The following is a 26,703-nucleotide window of genomic DNA, read 5'->3' on the forward strand; positions in this document are numbered from 1 at the left end:
AAAGATGATTCTGATTCTGATTCTAATTCTGATCCTGATCCTGCAGAACATTGCACTGCAAACATGGGACAGCAGAAAAATGGGAGAGGCCAACACCAATTGCCATAGTATGATAAAAATGACCAATACAGATGGAAATGCGAGTGAATTTGATCTTAGTTGATCCGGTCTGACGACTTCAAGTCCTCCCTTTGACCATTCAGAAGCTCCGAAATTGCACAACTGCACAAGATGATGTCTCATGACGATTTTTGTTGGCATTTCCAAAATGTTTCAATGAGCAAAAAAGTTCTGTCTGCTGCCTCTCACTTTCCCTCCGCAACACTGGTGTCACTTTGCATGCTGGTTTGCACCTGCCTTGCGCTCTACTTCACAGTACAAAGTAAGCCATCGCAGGTTGGAGTCAAGGTTGATAAATCACAATGTCAAATACATCATTCACTTTGCATACCCACTACTTCATTTAAAATGCATAAAAGACCAGGAATGTCCCTGCTTTTGTACGATCCAACTTTCAGTAAATGTTTTGTGTTGTCTCTAAGTTGTCTGTTGTCTGGTTAAGAGGGAAGACACCTCATCACATTTGACAATAAAGTTGTACTTCACTACTTCACTTCACATGAGGCCCAGGCTCCGATGACCTGCCCCATCCTCAGTGCCAGTGGAGATATGACTCCTGCAGCAGTCCCTGTTTCAAGACCTGCAGCGACCCATCAGCAGAAGCATGTGTGGCCATCCCACAGTGAGACCTGATCTTTTTCATTTACGATAACAGTACTCAGTAAGAATATTTTTGTTACTTAAATCCAAGCAGGCAACATGTCTTAGCATGTCTGCCTTACACTTCTAATCTTCAGTGCAAAGTTTGTGTCCGCATGCATGCAGGGAATTTCTCCAGGTGCTTCTAAAAACGCAAAACAAAACGAATAATATATTTCTGAGAAGACTTCAAAATTTTTGATCTGTGTAAATATGAGTAGCAATACTTTTAAGTGCCGACAAGTTCAGGGTTTACCACCCATTTTGCCAAAGTCAACAGAGAAAATCTCAATGTCATCCTGAAGGGGATAGTGGAAAAGATGTATGGATGGACTTAGTATTTTCTTAACTTATTCCATGCATAAACACTGAGCAAGTACAGGCACCGAACTATTTCATTTCATCATCATCACAATTTTTATAGAAAATTCCACAAGAGAAATTCAGTTTGGACCTGTTTCCCGGAACATTTTGCTTTGCCGTACTGATCTGTGCAGAGTCGAGGGCTGTCTTCCTGTTTGCCCCCCACAAATGGTCCTGGATGAAGTTACTCATCGTTGTGTCCTTGTGGAAGACTGTGAGTAAAAATAATTAGTGATGCCACTGGTGTGTTTTGTGAATTACTTGTCACATTGCTAAACAAACTGGTCAAACTGCATATATTCACAATTTAATTGTTAAAGGCATAGCACTATGAAAGGAACAGCAAGTATCAGCAGTATAGCTTAGTCTGAGTACAATATACAATGGCCTTTCTCCTCTTATATGCTGTTTATGGTTTGGGGTTTAGGTATCAAAGCCCCAGTTATTTTGCCACTTGCGACTACATCCTCTACAACAGCCACCGCCCCACTCAAGACAACCATTGTCCCATCTCCCCCTTCTCATACCATTCCTACCACCAAATTCACAAGCACAGTTTCCGCTGTGACCACAGCAACATATGCTCCAATTTCTGATGAGTCAAGTAAGCCAGGTTTCCCCTCACCTACCACAATCCCTAAACCATTGATCACACCAGCTCCTATTTGGCCTTTGCCACCCACTGTAAGGCCTGAATTGGGAGAACCTCTGTCGACTCTCAAAGATACCGATGCCCATACTGCTGCTGATAGTACCACCTTTGGATCCAGCACCTTCAGTTTGAGAAGTACTCCCTTTGGAATTACTTCCCTTTTCTGGCAAACTTCCTCCACCAGGGTGACTGATACCCTCCGGCCACACTTCACCTCAAAATCCACACCCACCACAGCAGTCACCATAAGTTCTGCTGCGGGACTAACATCCACTTCTCCACTTGCTGCTGAGAAGTCCAGAGAGACGACACATTCATTTGTGGTATTCCCATTTGGAACCACATCTCAAACTCCACTAGCCTCAGAGAGTTCCAAAGTGACTGAACGACCCACCGTGGCCAGATCTACAGACACTATATCCACAGAATCTATGAGCACAAAACATTTGACACTGGGGAGAATTCCCCAAAGGTCTCCAATCGCACCCATCACTCCTGGTTTACGAAGCACAACCTCTTCAACTACTTCCTCACTGTTGACCACGCCTCCTGTCAAAACAGTAATCGTGTCTAAGGCAACGGTCACTTCTACGACTATCACAGAACCAGTCACCCCAGTTGAACCTTTTGAAACCAGCACAATAACACGGTTCCTCAGTCCAAAGACAATGGCTCCTCACGTTTATAAGCTTACCACTGAGAAGGTATTTTTAACTGCCCCAGCTGCTCCCACGTTACAAACATCATTGCCAGTCCAAGCCACGTTGTCTTCAACTGTGCCCAGTCCTACCTCATCTACCTCAGGCTGGCAAGCAAAACCAAAGACAACAACCACATTTGAATCTCCTGTGTATAAAATAACTACTGCCCTTTTGTCAACGACTCAGCCGTCCCCTCAGCATCCAGCCACAATTTCTGGATCTACTTCCACTCAGTCTACAACTTCAAGACCTCCAAAAATAACTGTAGCTACCACTGTGGCCACTAGCCCAATTTTATCAACAAAATCAACTGTACCACCAATTATTCTTCAGGACACGTTCCTTCCCACACTATCACTAAGCACCACCACCCAGTCCTCACGACCATGGCATCCTTCCCATTTCTTCACCTCTTCCAGTCAGTTGTACAGTTCTACAACAAAGACACCACCACATCACACCTCTCAAACTGTTCCTGACATGGTCAGTTCGACGAAAACAACTGAACTGCCTCGTTTTCCAGTGTCAAAGCCAGTCATCACCTCTGCAGTACTGCCTGGAATCACAGCCATAACTGCTAAAATTACATCTCACGGGGTTTCTACTGGTGAATTTATGACCAAGGCACATGTTGCAACAGTGCATCCCCCTGCACCTGATGTCCCTGATATGTCTCTTACCACAGAACCGACAAGAATTGCCACTGTCACCACCACCCTCAGACCTGTTACAGTCCAACCACTCACTGTGACAACACAAATGATAACGAGCAGACCGGACTTTACAAAAGACAAAATCCCACCAATCTTATCTGTCTCTCTATCTGACACGACTTCTTCAACATCAAGAAAAACAACACCCACTGATAAGGTCCCCGAACATCTTGTTTCAATGGTTACATCTGTTGAAAAAACAACTGCAGTCACACATATGACCTCTACCAGACTGACACCGAGAGTTCCGGTCACGATAGAAACAAGACCGGTGGCAGCAACCACCAAACCAACAATCTCAACTTCTGAATTCGGAGTTTCTTCTCTAACCATATCCAGCACACCAGCAACAGCATTGACCACAGTGAGGACACCAAAAGCAACACCTCCTGCACCTGCAGCCATAACCACAATACCCACCACAGTTGCCCCACTTTCCATGCCTGAGCCAACCATACCAATATCTGGCCTGACAACACTTGAATCGGAGGCGGCACCGGTCCCTTCCCAACCAATAACATCGCTTGATGTAATCGCCCAGACTCAGACAACTGGTATTCTTACTCCTGACATAACGTCCATCCCTGTAACCAGAATGGTACAGACTACTGTACTCGATACAATGAATCGCACCAGTCCTAATGTAACAACACCTTTTGCGCCAGTGGAAAAAACTAAGCCCACCTCAGAAACGCACATGGCTGTCTCACTCGCAAGGGTGTGCACGGTAGGTTCTGTTTATATCATTCACATTTATTTGCCATTTCACTATATTTTCATCGTACTACATTATTGTAATTGATTTAACTTTCTCAAAACAATTGAAAAGAAAGCAAACATTTCAGAAAATTAAACCTAACATTATTTATACAGCAATTAGAAACATTCACATGATTTTAACATTTCATCCATTTTAACACTTTCAAATCAGTCTCCTTATGCAGAGATCGTTGATGAGTGCACCAAGTTCATCTGCGTCAACAACCAGCTCGTCTTGTTCAACAAGTCCCAAAGCTGCCCCTTCTCCTCTGAGCCGGTGAACTGTGGCTTGCTTGGATTTGCCGTTTTGGTCAACAGTGACAAATGTTGCCCCCAATGGGACTGTCCATGTAAGACATACATAAAAAATATTGTTGATTGAGATCAGTGGTTTTTAACCTGGGTTCGATCAAACTGCAGAGGTTAGGTGAATTGGCCTCTTGGGTTCGAAGGAGATTCTTCCATAGAGGTTAAGGAACGCCTGACTCAAAATGTCAATTAGATATGACAAGCCCGCTTGGCCATCATTGGCTGAATATGATTACACATTACACATTACGTTACTTATCCAATCAATGCTCAAGGAAAAAAAAACAAGTGGTTGGACAAATATGTACCACATGGATTTACATGCATCACGGAACGTGATGGGACTTCCTAAACTTTTCTTTTTCAGTAATCACGGGTTCAATGAATGTGCATATATGAATTGGTCTAATTAGGTTAAGAACCATTGATTTAGATATAATCCAGTGTCAAGTATGCAAACGGTCTTTGTAATTTAATTTGTAAACTCCATTCCTGCGCTTCAAAGAGGACATTACATCACTATTTGATTGCTTCTATTCCAGGTCGCTGCTCTGTGTTTCCAGACTTGAATGTGATCACGTTTGATGGAAACACCGTTGCCATCTATAAAGCTGCCTGGTTCATAGTGACTCAACTACCCAATGAGACAGTTAGCGTTCTGATACAGGAGTGCCCTGATACACCTGAGTCACCAGTAAGCAACTTTCAGACTTTTACTGTTGATTTAATGTAAACTATTTTTTAAAATGTGAAAGTTCTTTTTCAAGCTCGGGTGGAATTTTACAAACCTGTGTCTAGTGGCACTCAACATCACCCACAATTCCAACCACATCGTCATTGACAGGCTTCAGAGGAGGGTAGGATCAAACATGCTCTTTGCTTTCTATGTCGTATCTTTGCTTTGTATGTAGTAACTCACACATGAGGGTAGCAATGATCCGGTGTGAAATCAGTCACTCACCTGAGCAAATTGCAATCTTTTCCACAGCTCAATGTCAACTCACGATATGCCAAGCCTCGTTTTAAAAAATTTGGTTTTGAGATCTACGATACGGGCAACATGTATCTGATTCAAAGTCCGGCTGGTCTCCAGCTGCAGTGGTATCACAGCACTGGAATGATGGTGATCGACAGTGACAGTCCCAGCCTCGGCAAGAAGCTGCCCACGAGAGGTCTTTGTGGTATGAACTTAAATAACCTATGCAGGATGATATTTAATTTTGCCAAGTCTATGCCATGCCAAAATCAAATTTCAGTACTAGAAAAAACAATTTAAAGATGATTTTTTTATTAAAATCGGTTTGATTCACAAGGGCCCGATTCAATTCGATATGCAATTTTCTAATTCACTTTGACTTATTTTCAATTCACTTTAGGATTTCATGTGGTACTGAATTTAACTTTCATCTGGAAATATTAATATTGTAATATACAATATGTAGAATATAAATGATGGCCCGGTGGTCGAGTATTCAGCGTGTCGACCTCACAGTGCACAGGTCATAGGTCGGGTGTCCAAACTTTTTGCCATTTTTTTGTGTGTTAAAAATTTTGAGGGGCCAACCTTGGCGGACGTTCTTTACACATAACAGCAATTAATTTAAATAAATCACTTCACATCGAACTCTTTCAAAAAACTCTTTACAAATGAGGCAGACACATCTGTTAAATATTTCAGTGAAGAAATAGTCCAATATCCACCAATCCTTGAACCGTTCGTCAGCCCTCGTAGTCGACTTTCATCCTTTTGTTGATTGTCACCATTTTAGAAAATTGGGGGGCTCATTCAGTAAATTTCTTATATACTAATTTGCTGCTCCTAATTGAATCTCTAGATGGCAGCATTTAGCACGCGCAGGTAACAGGACTACTGCCCAATGTATTAATTTTACATGCGAGCCACACATTATTGATTTTATGATGAAGTCTGCGGGCCGGATAAAAATAGACCATGGCCGCATTTGGGCCCGGGACGGACTTTGGACATGTCTGTCCTAGGTTCTTTCCTGTGTGGAGTTTACATGTTATCCCTTGGCCTGCGTAGGTTTTTTTTGCTGGTGCATACATGTCAAGCTGATAAAACATTCAAAATTATCCTGAAATGTGAGGGTGACTGTGAGCATGGACGGTGGTTCATCTATTTGTGCCCTGTGATTGGCTGATGACCCCCACCTGCTGCCCCGAAGATGGCTGGGAGAGTCAACTACCACAAACACTTAATGCCAACCGCCGGGTAGGCTGTGTAAATCAAGTGGCAAAAACACACTTTAAAGGACAACCGACGTCACTTTTTTCTTTTTTAACTGACACCAGAAAAACGTTTTATAGCATCTAAAATACACAAAACATGCAGTATGATATTTTTAGTCAAATGCAAAACACCAATAAAAATGACTTAAAGTGTCCAAAATCTGTAAAAAATTAAGCTGCGAATTGGGCAATTTCAGAAAGTCCCGTCCCCCTTTCGTGACATCACGACAAGACGTCTTGCATTGCTTGTGAATCAAAACAATGGCCTCAGATTCGGAGAATATGCTTTCTTGTTACACATCCAGTTATGAATATGATTCAAATAGTGCTGATGAGAAAAGCATACATGTTTGCAATCGATTAAAGAATTTATTTGGGCCATTTTGAGGCAAACGGGAGGCAGAGGAAGAGGCAGAAAAATGGCGACCAGCTCCGGTGAGGAATGAATTAGCTCGTTTCCACAGGCTGATACTATCTTTCCTGGAGTTTGTCTCCCTCTGCTGGCGGCTTTTGGGTGTAAGACATGGTTTAAAAAAACAGTACATCAAAATACATTGACGTGTTGGAAAGACGCTATAATGCGTCTTTTTTACGGTGAGGAGGCGGTCCTTTTCTGACGTCACGTACGGACTCGTCACCAACTCAAAAACAAGACTTCCTGAATGTTCAGCGTAAAAGCGTAAAAAAACCGTAAAATATAGCTATATGCGGTGGAATCTTATTAAAATACTCCCAGTAGAAGTCATTTGAAGCCATTTTACAAATTATGGACACAACTTGTCCGGAGACGTCGGTTGTCCTTTAAACTCAGTACATTCGTGTTCCTGTGACTGTCTCACAAAGTTTCGGTTCCTTGCTGCTTACACGTAAAAACTTCACATAACAACTTTTAAGGTTGTTGGCACTGGTTTCATTGCTTCCGCCATGTTGTTTTGCGACGCAATTCATGTTCAATGACCAGATCTCATGTGACATGAGAATTCACACTTTATTGGGACAAAGATGGTTGAGAAATAAAATTTATCACAACAGATCAGCATCCTAGGCTGCAATTGCAGACTACTGACTCCTAACATCTCCTGCAGTTCTTGTTGCACTGGATTGGACAAGATGCTCTGGGTATTGTGTGCACCAGCACTGAAATAAATTATTTTAATAACATGCACACAGACTCACAAATATTTTTTCCATTCCCCTTACCCCCCAGCGCCCCCGCCCTCTTTGTTAGCAATCATTGAAATGCATGACCTTGGCGGTGGAACATCGCACTTTAGTATACATTGATGACAATATGTTCAAAATGTCTTCACACTGTATTTACTCCCACCTTACCCGTTAGGTTTCTGTGATGGAGACCCAAGTAATGACTTGACGCTGGCCAATGGCACGGCTGTGGGGAGAAACGAAGATCCATGGGCTTTCATCGACAGCTGGCACGTTCCTAACACCACCAGTTACGTCAGTCATAGTCGGCGTAGAGAGTTCAACTGCTCCACAAGTGACTGCTCCCAGTGCCTGATCATGCTGCAGAAACCGGCCTTTTTCCCATGCCATGCCTTCGTAGGTTTACACATTTAGTATGTTGTTGTGCTTTTGCCACCGATTAACAGTTTGGCCCACAAGGCACAGTTCTTCATCGGGGTCCTGGACCTTCGAGGGAGGGGTGGGAGTTTGATCCTTCGTGGATCAAAAGGATGAGCGTCGTTATCTTTCAAAAATGCTGAATGAAATTGTATTTTTCTTTTTCTAGGTCTCTCCAAGCACATTTTGTGAAATTTGGGTCCAAGATGTGGAGTATGTGAACAACCAGTGTGTGGCACTGGCTGCCTATGTAGCCTCTTGCCACAAATTCAACATCTGTGTCGAGTGGAGGAGAACAGATTTCTGTCGTAAGAACACATTTAGCATTTTTTACTGTAATTGCGATTTCTCAAGCATTTGTGTCAGCAAAGAGAGAACATAGACAAGTGTGCTCTGATATTGTAAAAATCTGGAATGTTTTCTGAAATGAAGACCTTTGTTATTCTTGTAAAGCACATTTGAACCATAAATATCACATTCAAAATGGATTGATCTTAAAATGGCACATCGTGAAGTTGTCACAAATGTGAGTGACACCTGAGGGCTAGGTGTGTGAAGTGTCTTGCCCAAGGATACAACGATCGATAACTCGGACAGAGCGGTATTTGAACAGCCAACCCTTCCGCCACAGCCACGGATGAAACGTCATGTCAGCATTGAATTTCCATTTCAATGCTGTCTGCCAGCTGCAATCATCTAAACTGTATCATGCAAATCCTAAAATTTGAGAATAATGGATCATGGGTGGCTTGTGAAATAATTACGAGCCCAAATTGCCTGTTTCCTGTTGTCATATTAAGGCGGCATGGCTGAGTGGTCGAGGTTGTCTCTCAACCCAGAGATTGGGGGTTCAGTCCTCCGCCTTTGCGACCCTGTTGGTGTCCTTGAGCACGGTACTGGATGTTCACTTGCTGCATCATTAACTAACTGAAAGAAACAGTGTAACTCTCTTTGAGTACCAAAGCTAGAAATCACTCTATGGAAGTGAGAGCACATTTTCATTTATATTTACTGTAAATAAATAAATAAATAAATAAATACATAGATAGATAGACAGACACACACACAGACAGAAAAATACTAGTTCAATGTGGCTTTAAAAAAAAAAAAAAAAAAAAAAGAAAAACTGGATGGATGAATGGATGGGTTTGGGCTTGTTGGGTAGGTAGGTTCGTACATAAGCAGGTAGGTAGGTAGGTGGATGGACAGACACATAGTGTCGATAGACATAGTGCCTTAACCTGTTTAAAACCCTGCCTAAAAACCATTTGGGCACCGACACAATTCCTTGATATAGGTACTATTTTCTCTTTTTATTCGCAGAAATGTTCTTCATTTCCTTTTCCTTTGTGTAAACTGATCTCATCGCTCTTCCTATAGCATTCATGTGCCCTGAAACTATGCGCTATCAAGCCTGTCTGCCAGCTTGCACGTCTCAGTCATGTCCCAATCAGGATTTTGACATAGAACCAGCCCACTGCTCAGGCCTTACTGAGGGCTGTGCCTGCCCTGAAGGAACTTTGCTCCATCGCCCATACACTGCCCTTTGCATACCCTCCAGCAAGTGTGGTACGAGCCTCTTATATTGGTCTGTTTGGGGGGGGGGGGCACATAAGCACTTGGAGTTGTCAACTGTGATATTTGTGTAGCCTGCACAGACAGTTCCGAGGTTCCACGTGCACACGGTGAAGTGTGGAAGGCCTCGAAGGACTCCTGCTGTATGTACCGCTGCGACAAGGACACAGTTATACCGGTGGAGTACAATTGCTCCACCGCCATGACGCCTGTATGTCAGCGAGTCGGGGAGGTACTTGTCAGCCTGGCAGATGACACTAATTGCTGCCCCCGAAAAGTCTGTGGTAAGGCCCCAGAGGAGCTTTCTAGTGTCTACTGCCAGTGCAGCATGGCGATTAGCAATCTATAAAAACATAAAATGATGCCATCTGACTTTGCAGTTTGTAATCTGACTCGTTGTGAGCTCCTGCCTCCGGACTGTAAATATGGAGAGAAACTGGTGTCATATTACCAAAAGGACTCATGCTGTCCAGATTACGTTTGTGGTGAGTATACAGTGACAGCATCTGACCAAAATAAACCCAGTGCTGGGCAATTCATCCCTTTTATCAGTTAATTTGAAATATTTAGTACTTTCTGTAATTCAAATCAGCTCTCGACTGACGTGCACTACTGACCTTAACCATGTGGCTGTGAACAGAGGGGAGTTGGTTTTGTAAAACAGACAAAAATATTTGTTTTACTATTTCTTACTTTCAGGTTCATACAAGTTCATGCTAAAAAATAAAACAAAGAAAACCTTGAAAGAAAGCAAGTCTCAAAAAGCAAAAATAAAAAATAAAAAAAATGAAAAGCAAAACTGCCTGAATAATGCTATTAGTTGTTTTCTACAAGCAAGTAGGAGAAGATTAGTAAAATGAGAAATGTTCTTTTTTTGAGAATTACATTTTAAGGCCACATCACCCAGGCCTTTATTAAAAAAATCAACAGGGGTGCCTTAACAGAGGGCTATTGTTTCTGGTACCGGTGAAAAAATTTGTTTGTAACAAATTTTATCACATGCAAAAAAAAATTCCAACAAAATATTCGAGAGAACAGAGGTTTTCGAATCTCTTACTGGGGTGTATTTTGCTGGTGTTCATCCCCCAAATAATTTATTCTTCGAAAGTAGACATTTCACTTAACTGCATTGAGCAAATGATGTAAGAGCTGAATATATAGATATCAAATATCACAACGGTCACACTACCTATAAAGGTCGCTCTTTTATCCCAAATGCTACAATTTAACTTTGGGTCATATAGTTCACTGACTTGGCTCAGACCGACAACACCAACGGTTAGCTAATGTCACAGTTTGCAAGGTGGTGATGGCAGATGTGGGTCCCAAAAAGCAGGCAGGAGGGAGCAGGAGGTTGTGTTTGACAAATTGTATTAAAATAAGGTCAACAGGAACAAAATCGAAAACGTTAAAATCATTTGAACACACACAAAAAAAATATCAAAAGAAAACCAAGAGTAAAAGTCCGCCAAGGTTAAACAAACACATGCACAGCACACAATGCATACAATTGCATACAAAGCATACAACAATGACCCGACCGCGAATGATCGTGCCGGGAGTCCTTTTGAGTGTCACTGATTGGGAACGACCAGCACCTGCGAGGCAGCAGGCAGGGCTGACAGCGCTACCCATTGGTCGCCAATCCGAACGTGGCAGTCCGCCACTGATCGGGATGACCAGCACCTGTGCAGGTGCAGGCGGGGCCGACAGCGCCACCCGTTGGTTGCCAACCAGATCATGACAGCTAAAGTACACATTCTTAGTGCTCCTTTTCAAAATGCATATTTTCAGAACTTTTACTTTATTTGCTAGCGGTCACATAGTTCAGACTCATTGGTTCCGAACACATGCTTGTTGATCACATTTTTAATCCCCCCATTCATAACTGAAGCAAGCCTTGACTTCATCAACACTTTGATATATTGTTATTCCGCATTCCAACAGTTTTGTTCTTGTAAAAATTCCACATGTGTATTATTCATCCCTGATCTTGACCTTAACGAATTTTACGTTGGTTCCAGAGTGTGATGCCACAAGTTGTGAGGCAGAGATTCCCAACTGTCGAAGTGACCAGTCCTTAATTGCAGCCGCAGCTGACGATAGCTGTTGCCTTACTTACATCTGCGGTAAGTATCGACTGTTTCTAAAAATTCACTTTAGAAACTAGTGTAGCCGCAGCAAATCATTTTTGTGTCACCCATGGTGATTCAGTGCGAATATGTTTCCTGTAGTCTGTTCATCTTGTGTGGACACACCCCCACTATGTCAGGATGGGGAAGTTCTGACTGTGGACCGGGACACCACGAACCGCTGCTGCCCCACTTACCAATGTGGTCAGTTCACACAAACACAAACATTTCCCAAACCAAAACCACTTCTTTATGTTATTTTATTATTTTATTTTTTTTACTCTTGAATTTTACACTTGAACTTTTGAGAGTAACTGTGCAATTCCTTCATATATTAAATATGTACATTTATGGATTATGATCAATAATTTCGACATGGCACTGCTATGATACTTGAATTTGGATTTGCAAAGAGTGCAAATTAGTTCTTCTGGTAAGCATAAAGCAAGTTCGTAAAACTGAAAGTCAAACTATCAATAGTTACCACTTGTCCGTCTTTGCCCGACAGACTCCCTTCTGAGTTTGCATGCGCACATGAACAGAGGGTCGAGGTCGCCATCCACACCATAGATACCTTCCATCTTCCATGAGCCTGTCTCAGCGTTTTTGTTTGAATGTGTAATACCAATTCAGACACACATTCAGAGTTCCTGATTATTTGCTTCATGACCACAATGTTCAATCTTATACATCTTACATACATCTTATGTTTATCGTGTATTCAGTGTTTGAAATAACATCTGCCCGTAGGCCCGGGGCGTACAACTTTTACGTTGGGCGTACAACTTTCAAAACATCTCGGCCGACAACTTGAAGAAAAAAAAAGCTTTTTGTTCAAATCAAACGTTTGCTTTTTTTTAATAAAGCAAAAGCTACTAGAAAACCGCTACAAGCCACGTGGACTCCTCTTTCTAAGCGCCTTTCAAAACTCTCAAGTACACTTTACAGTCACGGTATAGTCCCAAGCATGAAACAGGCTTTTAATTGGCTGCCGTGCCGAGTATGCGAATTGCCAAACGAACGTTTGTTTGGCAACTTTTCTGCCCTGGTGTCCGCTAACTTTTTGTCATGAGTTTCAGACACTGGTGTATTCAATGAAATATTGAAGATAATGAACATTTGCAAATACTTGTATTAGCGTCCCAACTTCATGTCAATCGTGTACGTGTGTGTGTGTTTTTGTGTGTAGTATGTGAGCTTTCCAGGTGCCCTCAGCTCAGCTGTCCCTTTGGGATGTCACTCGTGTCAGTGTCCAGTTCAGATCATTGCTGTCCCAACTACACATGCGGTACAAAATGCAAGATGTGAAATATATTATCATGATGTGTTGCATTGACAGTATGTTTCTCTTCCTACTGTACATTGCTTGATCCGTTCAATTTTTACACCCTCAATGTCATGTTTGCTTTTTTTCCAGTGTGCTCCTGTGACCAGATTACTCCTCCTAAATGTGAACTGGTGTGTACATTTTGTTAAAAAAAAAAAATGTAATTGTTTTTGTTTTGTTTTTAGATCGCTCCTTTGTGAAACATATGAGGTGTATGCGAGTTGTTTTAATATTGCCTTTGATAATATTTCATCAGTGATCTCTAATCATTTTGCCAGACCAGTTTCAGGTTCAGAGACTTAATTAAGTTATTTATTTTGGATGTATCGGTTAAGGCGTTCCTAGAATGGTGGGATGTTATAAAAAAAACTCTGAAGCAAATCATTAAAAACACGAGTCATAATTAAACGTGATTTAGTTGTTGCAATTAACAAGAATCCTGCACTTGTTTCTTCAAAATGAGCTGGTCCCATGATGAGATATAGTATATTTTTATTTCTTACAAAAAAACATAAACTCCTGTGGCTTGTCTCTGCCAGGATTATTGTTAATCGCTTTTCCCCGATATGATGAAGATGTTTTGATTGCCTCCTTTGAGGAACCTTTGATGAAGTGTCACTTTGAGGGTTTTATTCGTGCAAGGAGGACTGCTGATATCATGTCACTATTTGGTCTGTTCCCCTTTTCGGAGAAACTGTCTCAACACATTTGTTGTTTACTTTGAGTTTAGGGTTTTGATAGAAACAGGTACACGCATCGGATTTCCACCAGAACATTGGTTTGTTGATGGGAAACTATAAATATTGAAATAAAAAGAAGAAAATGTTTTTTGTTCAGTTACTCTGTCCAAATTATTTGAAAAAGATGCTCACAATTTGTTCAGTTTGTAAACTGTTGGTTTTGATGTGCAGGGAGAGGTTTCTCAGCTGGAGCAGTCCTTGCTGGCTGACTCACAGAATCAATGTGGCTGCAAAAGATACAAGTGTGGTGAGTATTGTTGATCCTAAGTGGCTAAAACTTTGTTAAATACCCTGTGGAAAGAACACCATATTTAAAATAACAAATTGCATCTCACCAGGCAGGTGGTAGCTTTCAATTTTCCGAATGGCTGGTCCATATCAGAGATTCAGAATCAGAATCAGAAAATCTTAATTAGTCCCACAATGGGGAAATTTGCAGTCCACAGCAGTAATTTGAAAGGTGGATGGGGTGCCGGGGGGTATTGTCAAAACCTCCACTATACCCCATCTCCCATCCACACGCCCACCCAAATTAAAGTTCAACTCAAGTTCAACTCAGGGTGCACCAGCATCTGGATTGCAAAATGGCTATACAGTAAAGTCTCGTTATATCGATATTCTAGGGAGTCCGAAAAATATCGATATAACCGGGACTATCGATATATCCGACCCTGCGCGCATGTAATTTTCTCCGTGAGTGCATAGAAATAGTATCGTAATAAGCGGGACTATCGATATAACCGATATCGATATAACGAGACTTTACTGTATATATTTGTTTTTTTTTTTCCAAACTGATGGACTGCTGGTATAACTACCAAATCACAGTAAACGTGGCTAAAAGAGAATATTTGTCGGACCTTATTCAGGCTAACCATCATAACCCGTGTACACTATTTAAAACCATCGATTCTGTACTCAAACCCCCTCTGCCTACTTGGTCGCAACCTTCACCCGAAATGTGCAACATATTCTTTCAGTTTTTCATTGATAAGGTTTCTACTGCTAGGACTCTTGCTTCAAACACCACATTCGACCCTTCTGTCAATGTTCCACGTTCCGCCCTGCTAAATTTCTTTGAAGCTGTGTCCTTGAACCTTTTAAAGGATGTGGCTCGCCAGTCTAAGCCATCTGGCTCCCCCTGTGACTCTCTTCCTCCACAAATCTTTAAGGAAGTAAGTAAGAGTATTGGCACATCATTCTTAACTATATTATCAACAGCAGCCTCTATGCTCGCATTGTTCGCGAACAGTTTAAACACACTGTTGTCCAACCCTTGATCAAGAAACCTGGTCTTGATCAAGATGCGGAGCCTATTTCCCAACTGCCTTTCATCGCAAAATTGCTTGAAAAAGTGGTGCACATGCAGTTCAAATCTGTCTTGGATGATCATCACATCTTGGAGGTCTTCCAGTCAGGTTTCTAGACGATGCATAGCAAATAGTCAGCCTTGTTATGGGTTTATGACATCTTCCTGGCCAATGACACTGAAGATTACGCCTGTCTGGTTTTATTAGATCTGACTGCAGCATTTGATACAGTGGATCACAGTATTCTACTGTCTCGTTTGCAGCACTTGGTGGCATTACTGGTAGTGCTCTTGACTGGTTTAAGTCCTACCTTTCTGACAGAACCTTTTGTGTTCGTCTTCGCTGCTTTAAGACACGTACTGCCCTCTGTCATGAGGTGTTCCGCAGGGCTCATTTTTGGGACCAATGTTGTTCTCACTATATCTGCTCCCGCTGGGTTCTGTCCTAAAGAAACATGGTATTTCCTTCCACTACTATGCAGATGACTGTCAGATCTATATCCCACAGAGCAAAAAAGACACTCTCTCATTCAGGCCACTTTTATCCTGCCTGGAGGAAATCAAAACCTGGATGGCACAAAAGTTATTAAACTTCATTAAAAATAAGACAGAAGTGATACTGTTTGGGCCCAGTGGACCATGTACACCTCATCCTGTTCACTTGGGACCACTGGCTCCTTATGTGGAGTCAACAGTCTCAAACTTGGGCCTTAAACTGGACAGTGACTTTAAACTTGACAAATTGGTGCTGTTGTTAAATCAAGCTGCTGTTATCTTGGGCAACTGGCTAAAATAAAACCTCTGCTTTCTCATGAGCACTTTCAAGCAGTAATTCATGCCATGTCACATATCGGCTCGAATACTCTAATGCGCTTTATTTTGGAGTCAGCCAATCTTCCTTGAAGCATCTCCAGCTGGTCCAGAATGCTGCTGCTCACCTCTTGACTGGTACCCGTAAGAGGGAGCACATAACTTCTACTCTGGCATCCCTTCATTGGCTCCCTATACATATTAGAGTTATTTTCAAGATCTTATTATTTGTCTTCAAATCTTTAAATGGCCTCGGTCCTCCTTATCTCTCCGAGCTCATCTCTCCACACCTTCACGACGCCTTGGGTCTTCTGAGCAGACATTACTAGATGTGCGAAAAGCTAATCGGAGGCTCAGAGGGGATCGAGCGTTTTCTGTTGGCGGTCCCACTCTCTGGAATGAGCTGCCACAGAACATTCGGCAAGCCCCCTCGTTGCCCATCTTTAAAACCCGTCTCAAAACTCACTTGCACTCCTTGGCATTCGACTCAGCATGATTCCGACTTGATCTTGGTTTCACTTCCTGGTCCTTTCTACTAACTTTGTGACTGCTTTATTTCACGCATATGATACCTGTCCATTTTAAGCGCTTTGTTGCAACTTTGGCTGTTGTTAAAGCGCTATATGCGCACCAAATCCAGCAGACATTTAAACAGCTTCTTCCCCCAAGCCATTAACTCTTTGAACCCTTTCAACAGTAGCCAAAATGGAACTGTATAGTGCCACTTAGCAGTTTTTGTGTTTTTTTTTTTTTTTTTTTTTGACGACGATACTAGTGCAGCGTGTTCTACCGGAAACAAATTCCTTGTGTGTTCTACATATTTGGCAATAAAGATGATTCTGATTCTGATATAAATCAATATGTATTGTATTGTATTGATGAACAGTTTGCCTCATCTCCAAATCATATCGTATGTCATCACCATAACAGTGGATGTGTGTGCAGTGCGAGAGGCGGTGTGTGTGTACCAAGGCATGACACAGGGGCTGCTGCGGCCCGGTCAGACCTGGTGGAATATGGAGAGAACGGTTTATGCTACAATCGACAATGCAGCCACGTCATGGACATGTCAAGTGGTTATCATTTACTGCGGACCAGCACCACCAACTGCTCTGCCCTCTGCCAGCTCGTAAGATATAAACCAGCAACCTTTTTGATGCAGAAAATCCTCACTTGTCTCAATTAATTTAAAGTGAAACATTTGAAAACTCTTTTTCTTGGTATTTTATTCAAATAAATGTTCCTTCTCTCTGACTAGGAACTGGAATTTAGATTTTGAAATGAAACCTGGATTCATGATCAATTCAATGGTTGTGTGTTGTAGAATCAGATCTATAGCCCCGCAAAAGACCAGTCAACATGCTGTGGCATTTGTAAGAATATATCCTGTCTATACACTCATGAGAATGGGTCGATGGTTCTCTATAAGGTGGGCAAAGAGCGTCAATACAATCAATACATAGATTAGTCGTTAATATGAAAGTGTTTCCAGGCAGGAAAATCATGGGTGTCCAATTGCCTCAAGTTTGAATGCGCAGACACTCCCTCTGGCCCGACGCTGATCTCCTATCCCTTCAGCTGTCCCCCCTTCAATGAAACAGAGTGTATCAAGGTCAGCATTATCAAACAAACACACACATACACACACCAACACATTGTACAAATAGTTGGTTGTGTCCGTTTGAGCATAGGGTAAAAAATATATTATTGTTTTTGTCATTACTGCCATTATTTTTATTATTACAATTGCCAACCAAAACACAAGTTGCCTGGCCTCTCCCCCGAATTCATCGAGGAGAGGCTCACTCATGATCCAAAGGAGGATGAGTTGTATACTTGGATGAAATGATTTTATTTGTTACTTGTCAGAGATGTTCGCTCTGACACTTTGAACAAAGGTTCGATCACAGGAAAATTGTCTTTTACTGCCGGCGGGGGGGGGTTTTCATGAAGCCACTGCGCAAGATCTTCTCGTCTGACCCGACTTCTGCAGCCCTCTGCCAAGCTATTTATTCATAGTGCATACAAATTCAAATGATACATAAGTAAAACACAACCTTCTTTATTTGAATACCACGCTCCTGGACGTCCCATAGACATTCCTTCAAGTCGTCCCCTGGTACAACCACCAACATCCGTCAAACAACAGAATGTAGACGTTTTAATGAGTGGTCTTTCCATGAACTGATAGATTTTTAACCTGGCTGCAGGAGTGTACCTATTACTTCCTTCCGTCCTAAGTTAGATATATCTCTGACTCGAGGATGACAGTTTAACAGGTTGTGTCTGTTTGTCTCAAATTGACCCCAGATTCTCGTTGCTCCATTGTAGGCCTTGTAGTCACATTTGTTCGGCCAACTAAGCATATAACAGAATGAAACTTTTAACATGATAACTTCTATTCTTTCTATTGTCTATCATTACCTTTTATAAACAACTGTTCATTTCCACCCACGGCAAAATGAAACCTATGATCAACTGAGTTATTTTGATGATTCCTGATTTTTGCTCTCTTTCGTACTCAGATTGGAGGGACTGTTGTAAGTTACATGGACGGATGTTGCAAGACATGTGAGTTTGTGATGCGAGCATAGCACAGCTGTAATGTCCTGTCATTAGTTTAGAGCCATAGGCTCCAGCTGTCACTCGCCTGTCGCCTTGCATCCCACCATCACAATATTCTTCCATGTGGTCCGTTTAAATTCCCCGACAAAGAAAATCTAAATTGTCTCTTGTTTTGTCCTCGCGATTGTCATCTTAGTATTCACACATGCGTGCTTTATTCAGTGTACTTTTCAGAGAAAGTAACAGACTGCTGTTTTAAATCATCATTTTAAAAAAGCACCGGAATACATTAAAGTGGATCAGCGGTTGATGTGCTGTAGCTTATCAACATGTACAAATCCCACCAGGTACTGGATTCCCTCTCTTCCCTTTCCTTGTTAGCTCCCTGACTCCCACAATAAGCACAAACTGTGAACGAGGTACCAAAAAAAAAAAACCACTAGAGTGACCAGTGCTATTGTTGATATTTAACAATGCACTTCCTCTCTCCATGACATTACTGATAAAACAAACCGAACCGAACAGTTGATAGCAAATTGTGGGTCCCAAGCAGGACAGTCCTCTCAAATGTGATCTAATTTCTGATTTACTGGAGTTGAAACTACATGCTACACACACACACACACGCACGCGCACACGCACGCACACACATACATATACACGCACACACATATACACACATACACGCGCACACAAACACAAACACATTCACTCGCATGCACACGCGACAGAACTTTAATTGCTACACAATCACCCCTTTTGTTCAGATAATCCGAAATAGGTCAAAATCCACCTTTAAGAGAGACCTTTTATGTTTGTGTTTTTTTATGTGTTTCACTTATATTCATTAAAACATATAGTTTCCACCCGAAAACTTGTTTCAAGCTCATTGTATATTTAAACACCAAAACTCAACAATCAACAAAACTATATAATCACAACTGCCCACTAATCCAGATTGTCCACATTTGGCAGCTGGTCTCGACTGTAAACAATGGTGCGAGTGGTTTCCCGTTAACAGGAGTCACAAAAAAGTAAAAAATAACAGAGAGGAGCAGAAATGAAGATGCCCCTCTCCGCCCCGTAGATTTCCGAGACAAAAATATGCAAAACACGATTGGACAAAAACATTTAAAAAAAGTAGTAGGACGGAATGGGACTTAACCAGGGTTAGGAACTGCGATAGAGGCAGCCGCACAGGTGGCGCCATGGCGTAATACTACACAGTGCTTTTTTTTTTTTTTTTTTTTTAATTTTGCATCGTGTTTATATTGTAATGCCCCTCGGCGTGAGAAATGATGCGCACAGTTGCTGGCACAGCTGGTCAGGCTTTGATTAAGCAAACGTTGCAGCACAATCATACCGGAGTTCTTGTTCCGCCACAACTCACGCGCAGTCATTCTGCTCAGGCTCTCTCGCGGACTACTTGTTGTTCTCTCTGTGACGTCATGCTCCCCGGACTAGCCCAGCCCCCAAACATGCAACTCACAAGCACCAGGCATAACATTATGTACTGTATTTTTATAGAGCATATATTTTATGAAATGTTTATTTTTCAGTACAAACCAGGTTACTTATACAAGCCTTAAACATACTATATATGTAAACCTTAAACATACGTATATAAGTTTTAAACATACATTCCATACAAAATATAGCACTCAAGCAACTTACGAACGAATTCACCTTATGAACGACTGCTCGGAATGTATCTTGTTTGTAAGTTGGGGAGCGTCTGTACTGTAAAAAACACATGAAGGCTATTTGCAGGAATGCAGCTTGGGTGTAATTGATGAACCGGGGGTTTATTGTATTTCTCATAAAAAATATCCATTACAACTAAGGCTGTCAGAACCATAAACACAATTTTTACCGTGTTCTATATTACAGCAGATGTACGAGTATTTGATTTATTGCTCAAGATGAGGTGACGGTCCTTTCGAGACCAAAAAAGAGAGGTCACACATGAGAGGACTGCAACTTATACAGGATATATGTTTGTTCTGCCTTCACTATCTGTAGACAAAACTACATTCGCTTCACATTTCGCACTGTCTGGGCAGTGCATTGTTCATTGCCAACAATGTGCTTTTGGTAGAGGCCCAGTCGTTGGCCTTAGATGTCTGCATGCCCTCAATAGTAAATAGTGATGCAAATTGGGGTTTGTGCTCATTTTCACCAAGTAGGTGCTGTAGACGGTTGGCCTGATGCTCCATACTTACACCAAATTGTTGAGAAACAAAGACTATTATGTGACACATTTTGCTACGCAGGTTAAATTGAGCCGGATTCACTGTTTCCTCACAGTGAGCGTGTGAATGTCGGCCTGTCCTGGTGATTCTATTCAACAAAACATGCCCACCTTTTAAACCAGCAATTCAAACAATACAAGATATAGTTGATTGCATCAACATTTTCATACATCATATGTTATAACCTGAGTAAAATATATTTTAAGAAGCCGTTATTACACTGCAATTTGTACACACAAATAAAAATAAATGCGACAAAGCACCCCGTATATACAAAAAAAACGAGTACACATTGCCATCCAAATGTGACACAGAATTGATAAATGAATGTCATTGGCACAAATAATTGTCTTTTTAGATTCAAATGAACTGATCACAAAGCGATTGGGTAAAAGACATGCAGAGCAGGATGACTGTCAGACTCTCACCTCGTGGGAGCTCGAGTCCCTATGACTGCTTGTAACTAGCGGGTATCTTGTCATTGGTTGCCACGACAACAAAAATATAATTTATTTAGACTTGTTGTTCTGTAAAAGTGTTTAATGTTTCTATGCGAAACTTTATGTGTGTGTTTTTCTAAAAATCATCTTCAATACTTTATTTAGAATGTTTGTCATTATCACTTCCGCTTCCGTGCCAGGTGTTTTAGATAAAAGTGAGTACGGCGAGACAGACGGAACGAAAGTCGCGAGAGAGAGACACAAGCAGAGCAACTGTTCGACAGTCTCAAGTCTATGATAAATATAATAAATTAATAACATACCGTGTGCACCTTATTAACCGAAAGTAGATAAACGTTGACATAGACTTGAGACTGTCGTTTTCTATCGAGCAGTTGCTCTGCTTGTGTCTCTCTCTCTCTCGAGACTGTCGTTCTGTATCGAACAGTTGCTCTGCTTGTGTCTCTCTCTCGAGATGTTCCGTCTGTCCCGCCGTACTCGCTTTTATCTAAAACATCTGACACGGAAGCGGAAGTGACAATGACAAACATTATAAATAAAGTATCGAAGACGATTTTTAGAAAAACACACACATAAAGTTTCGCATAGAAACAAACACTTTTACAGAACAACAAGTCTAAATAAATTATACTTTTGTTGTCGTGGCAACCAATGACAAGATACCCGCCAGTTACAACTGCGACATAACACAAACCATCACTGTGCCTAACTCTTGACAAAAGACGTTCACAGAGTTTATCCTGCCTCAACAAGGACAAAATGTTATAACATAAAATAGTGTGATTTGATGAACTGCCCTTGGCAATTAGATATGCCTACATAGCCAAATACAAGGACTACAATAACAATATGATTTTCGTTGAAACAGCCAGAGGTATTTTTCTTATTTTTCTCAAATTATTAATTGATATATTTTTAAAAAATCACAGACATTACTATACTGTAGTCTCCTGGCAGATTGGGCGGTCAGAAGATCCAAGCACATTCAATATGTATATCATCACTGAGACAAATGTGGCTCTGGCATCATCACTGTAGCACTTTAAACTGCTGTGACGGCGGCTGAAACAAATCGAGCTTGTCTGTCTTTCATGGTTATGCCACAGAATTAAATGGATTGACAGTGTGATTAGTCTTCTATCCATCACTAGCACTTTGATAGCTACAGGATTTTTTCTGCTGTGGTTCATGTGACCGAAAGTCAAAAGGTCAATCAAAACGAGCACAACGGAATTCCTCAAGGTCATCAGGGCCCATCACTAAAATCTGAACAGCCATTTTATACTCGATTTAAATCACCCTCCCTGCCCTCAATACATTATTGGGTAGCCATGACAGATGTTGACCTGATCTTTACAGGCTGGCGAGACAGAGTGATAAAGATGGTCAGGACCTGCATCAGGTTAGGGTGACTAAGAATAGAGATGCAAATGTATTAACAGGTGCCATTAGTGTGATGGCAAGATGGAAAAATTACCTGTACTTTGAAGAATTGATGAATGAGGAAAATGAGAAGGAACAAAGAGTAGAATACGTGACTGTTGTGGACCAAGATGTAGCAAAGATTAGTAAGGATGAAGTGAGGAGGGTGCTGAAGAAGATGAAGGGTGTGAAGGCAATCAGGCCTGATGGTTTACCAAAGGAGGTATGGAATGCCTCGAAGAGATGGCAGTTGTGTTTCTGACTGGGTTGTTAAACAAAATCGTAGATGGTGAGCCTTGAACTGCCAGGCAGGAGACCGAGAAGAAGACCAAAGAGGAGGTTTATGGATGTCGTCAAAGAGGGTATAAAGGTAGCTGGTGTGAGAGAAGAGGATGCACAAAACCGGGTTAGATGGAGGTCATTGATTCGCTGTGGCAACCCCAGAAGGGAAAAGCCGAAAAGAAAAGAAGAAGAAGATGACAGATGTTGACCATCAGTGTATATCAAGGGTGTCAAACTCATTTTATGCCCCGGGCCTGTTTCCTCTCCGGGGCCGTTGTGAATTTGTGTAAGACATTAGAATGGTTAATATATCGGGCACACAAAAAAATTAATGAATAACTACTTGACTTTGACACCTGTGTTTGCTTTAATTCCACATACAGTGAGACCTCAACTTACAAACTTTTTGTCTTACAAACGTCAAATTTATGAAAATTAAACCTTATAATAAGCAATATTTTCATAATACACACCCACCACGGCTGGTGGAGTGATCTTCGGCGGAAGCACACGACCGAACAGCACCAGAGGTTAAGTTACCAACAGTCCTTATGGAAGGTGACTCTCCTTCCATAAGCCATCAACGACCATCAAAAAGGTCAATAAAACTTTATTTTACAGCACAATTTATTTCTTTAATTACAGTCGTCATGTAATGCGCCTCTCTTTCCAAACAGCAATTCCCTTTGACCTTCGACCTCCAACGCCAAATGACTTTATGATACAATGCAGTGTATTTCTTTCATTACAATACAATGGCAACTTTATTATACATACAATAAGGTATGTTGTGTGTAGTTTTAAGGCTTATTTAGTTAAGTATATAAAGTATATTTTATGGAAACCCGGGAACGGATTCCCATTTTAATGGTTTCCTATGGGATTTATTTTTTTGAGATACACACTTTTCGCCTTACACACTCTGTCTGGGAACCAATTAAGTTCGTAAGTTGAGGTCTCACTGTACATGTATGTGGAAGCAAAGCAAACACTGTGAATACAAATACCACACATACTGTATGCAGCACATTCACTCCTCCTATTTACTAAAACATTTCATCTTAAATGTATTGGTTTGTCTTACTGATTTTTTTTTTTTCAAATTTTAGTTTACCTTAAGGTTTAAGCACACAGAAAGTGTTTGTATGGTATTGCTTGTTCATTTTTAACATTTCCTAACTCACCCTGCAGCTTTTGCATGATTGTGAACATTAGTTTGCTCTCCTTCCTCTCTTTTTCAAGTACTACTTCCTAAAGGGTGATTGCTGTGTCACATGCTATGTGTTCGTGCCAATTGGGTTTGGTTTGGTCTGCTATGTTTGAACAGGCAAAGAAGATGGCAAGTCGTGTCAGAAAGTGACAGTGAGGATGACTATCAGGAAGAATGACTGCCGCAGTAACAGACCGGTATGTTTCATGACTGAGTCTGTCTCACTCACTCACTCACTCACTCACTCACTCACTCACTCACTCACTCACTCACTCACTCACTCACTCACTCACTCACTCACTCACTCACTCACTCACTCACTCACTCACTCACTCAAGCAAACACGAAGCTGTTGCATCCATTGACGAAAAGAGACTTTCTCACATCTCCTGTCCCACGTAAATCCGCTTCAATTCCAAGCCGCGAGAGTTCCTCATACACATTGCCGCGTACGGCAATGATTACTTTCATCGTTTTATAACATTTTTTAGAAGTTGTTTCAATGAAAATTTACTTCACATTTTTACTATATCATCTGTACCAAACACAATCATCCGTGTTTCTTTCTGTGCTGTAGGTCAACATTGTGTCATGTGACGGCAAGTGTCCGTCTGCAAGCATCTACAACTACAACATCAACACGTACGCTCGTTTCTGCAAGTGTTGTCGGGAAATGGGGCTGCAGCGGCGCTCTGTGCAGCTCTACTGCAGTAGCAACTCCACCTGGGTCAGCTACAGCATTCAAGAGCCCACCGATTGCTCCTGCCAGTGGTCCTAAAACGCAGATTGCAACGACCGCCCCCTTCACACAGGGGTACTGGTCCTACCCACAGAACCTTAGAGTATGTCAAACAATATTCTGGCTGTTGGAATACGGTGCAAAAAAAGTTGTTGCATCTCTGACAGGGAAGTGATCGGTGCAGGGGCATCGAGCTGGCAGCTGCAAACACAGCGCACGGTGACATATGACCTCGGACCTCCAAAGCATTAGAAAGAGACACACATTTACATTGCAGGGATAGAAATAGTCCTAGACCTAAAACACGATTTATGCTTTGTTTATAAACTTTTTCTCTGAGTATCCTGGTTTCCTCCCACTTTCAAAAAAGACACATGGCGGGTTAATGGAACACTCAAAATTGTCCCAAAGTGAGTGAGTAAAAACTGGTTGTTTTTTGTCTTTGTGTGCCCTGCGATTGGCTGGCAACCAATTCAGTGTGTCCCACACCTACTGCCCAAGACAGCTGGGATAGGCACCAGCATGCGCACGACTCTTTTGAGATTAAGTAGATCAGAGGGCACCATCCATTCTTTTGTGCTTGTTTTACATTTATATGCGGGTCCTTACATTACCTGCTTCCCACTTTTACTTTTAAAATTGAGCAATTTTCAGTCTGAGATGATGAAATAGACATTTCTGAGGGAACTGGCAGTAAGGAGTAACTGTCAATGGAATTAAAAAAAGCTCACTTAGCATTTTTGTTTGATGAATGATGTTTTGAGTGCCCCACTGCAACGTTTACATTTGTTTATAAATAGGTTTAGTGGAGATGTAGATGGTAATACCGAGTAAGCGTGTATGCATTTTTAAGACCTTTTAGAAAACTGATTTGTGATCCATCTTTTGGATGTTTTCTCTTTTGGAAATATTGTTTTTTTATTATTTGAAACATCAAATTTCACATACATATCAAATATCCATTTTGAAATTTCAATACTATATTACACTATGTGTGATTTTTACAAATTTTAATCCAGTTGTGCAGGAAACACTTTATTTATTTGGGATTGACAAAATCAAATTGTATTCTTTCGCCACCAAGACAAAAATAAGCATTCCAACTTGGTAAAACGCATTTTCATTGAAGGTGATTGTGACATTGGTTTCATTTCTTTTTTTGTTTTAAACTTGTGAAGAAAAATAAATTTTTAAAGATGTTATGAAACTATCAAATATGTTTTTCGTTATTCCATCATAATTCACTTTCTAAATTTCTATTTGAATGTATGAACCACTGACAGCACATGCTAACCGGTCGATAGCATGTCGGCCTCACAGTCTAGAGGTCCTGTGTGGAGTTTGCTTGTTCTCCCCGGGCCTGCGTCCATTTTTACTTTGTACTCCAGTTTGCTCCCATATTCCAAAAACCTGTGTGGCAGCCTAATGGACTACTCTAAACTGTCCCTAGGTGTCTCTAATGGTTGTTTGTGTCAATCAGTTCAGGGTATTCCCTGCCTACTGCTTGAAGACAGCTGGGATGGGCCCTAGCACTACCCCCAACTATCATTTTGATGATGGAGCGGAACAAAAAATGGATAGATGCTTTGACTTGGTTCACATTTGAGTTTGTTGTAAATATGTCCTTGCATTTTACTTTGTTCACTGCCATTTGAGAGTATGGGGCAATATATATTGGTGGTAAATAGGGGCACCGTCAACTATTTGTCCTTGCCAGAGGGGGGGGGGGGGGGGACTACTCTGGTCTCAATCATATTAATAATGCAAATCAAAGATACAATTTGCTGAGGTG

General features: G+C 41.4%; 1 protein-coding gene across 1 annotated transcript in view; it reads left to right on the plus strand.

Annotated features, from left to right (window-relative positions):
• The window catches only part of LOC148900312 (otogelin-like), a 57,520-nt gene extending 31,475 nt beyond the window's left edge, over nucleotides 1-26,045 (plus strand). The window contains 24 exon segments of the mRNA XM_088991949.1: nucleotides 625-742; nucleotides 1,257-1,336; nucleotides 1,550-3,915; nucleotides 4,120-4,297; nucleotides 4,799-4,950; nucleotides 5,024-5,113; nucleotides 5,245-5,437; nucleotides 7,846-8,066; nucleotides 8,257-8,395; nucleotides 9,468-9,656; nucleotides 9,737-9,946; nucleotides 10,043-10,147; nucleotides 11,687-11,791; nucleotides 11,897-11,998; nucleotides 12,984-13,082; nucleotides 13,212-13,252; nucleotides 14,033-14,108; nucleotides 16,926-16,985; nucleotides 16,988-17,109; nucleotides 17,305-17,409; nucleotides 17,473-17,592; nucleotides 18,506-18,551; nucleotides 24,290-24,369; nucleotides 24,750-26,045. Of these exon segments, the coding sequence (XP_088848075.1) occupies nucleotides 625-742; nucleotides 1,257-1,336; nucleotides 1,550-3,915; nucleotides 4,120-4,297; nucleotides 4,799-4,950; nucleotides 5,024-5,113; nucleotides 5,245-5,437; nucleotides 7,846-8,066; nucleotides 8,257-8,395; nucleotides 9,468-9,656; nucleotides 9,737-9,946; nucleotides 10,043-10,147; nucleotides 11,687-11,791; nucleotides 11,897-11,998; nucleotides 12,984-13,082; nucleotides 13,212-13,252; nucleotides 14,033-14,108; nucleotides 16,926-16,985; nucleotides 16,988-17,109; nucleotides 17,305-17,409; nucleotides 17,473-17,592; nucleotides 18,506-18,551; nucleotides 24,290-24,369; nucleotides 24,750-24,950 (5,198 nt within the window). The 3' untranslated portion in view covers nucleotides 24,951-26,045.
• The last annotated feature ends 658 nt before the right edge of the window (nucleotides 26,046-26,703 follow it).

The sequence above is a fragment of the Hippocampus bargibanti genome, linkage group LG03 (genome assembly GCF_051943395.1).
Source record: "Hippocampus bargibanti isolate YZ-2025 linkage group LG03, ASM5194339v1, whole genome shotgun sequence".
In the NCBI taxonomy this organism is placed as follows: Eukaryota; Metazoa; Chordata; class Actinopteri; order Syngnathiformes; family Syngnathidae; genus Hippocampus; species Hippocampus bargibanti.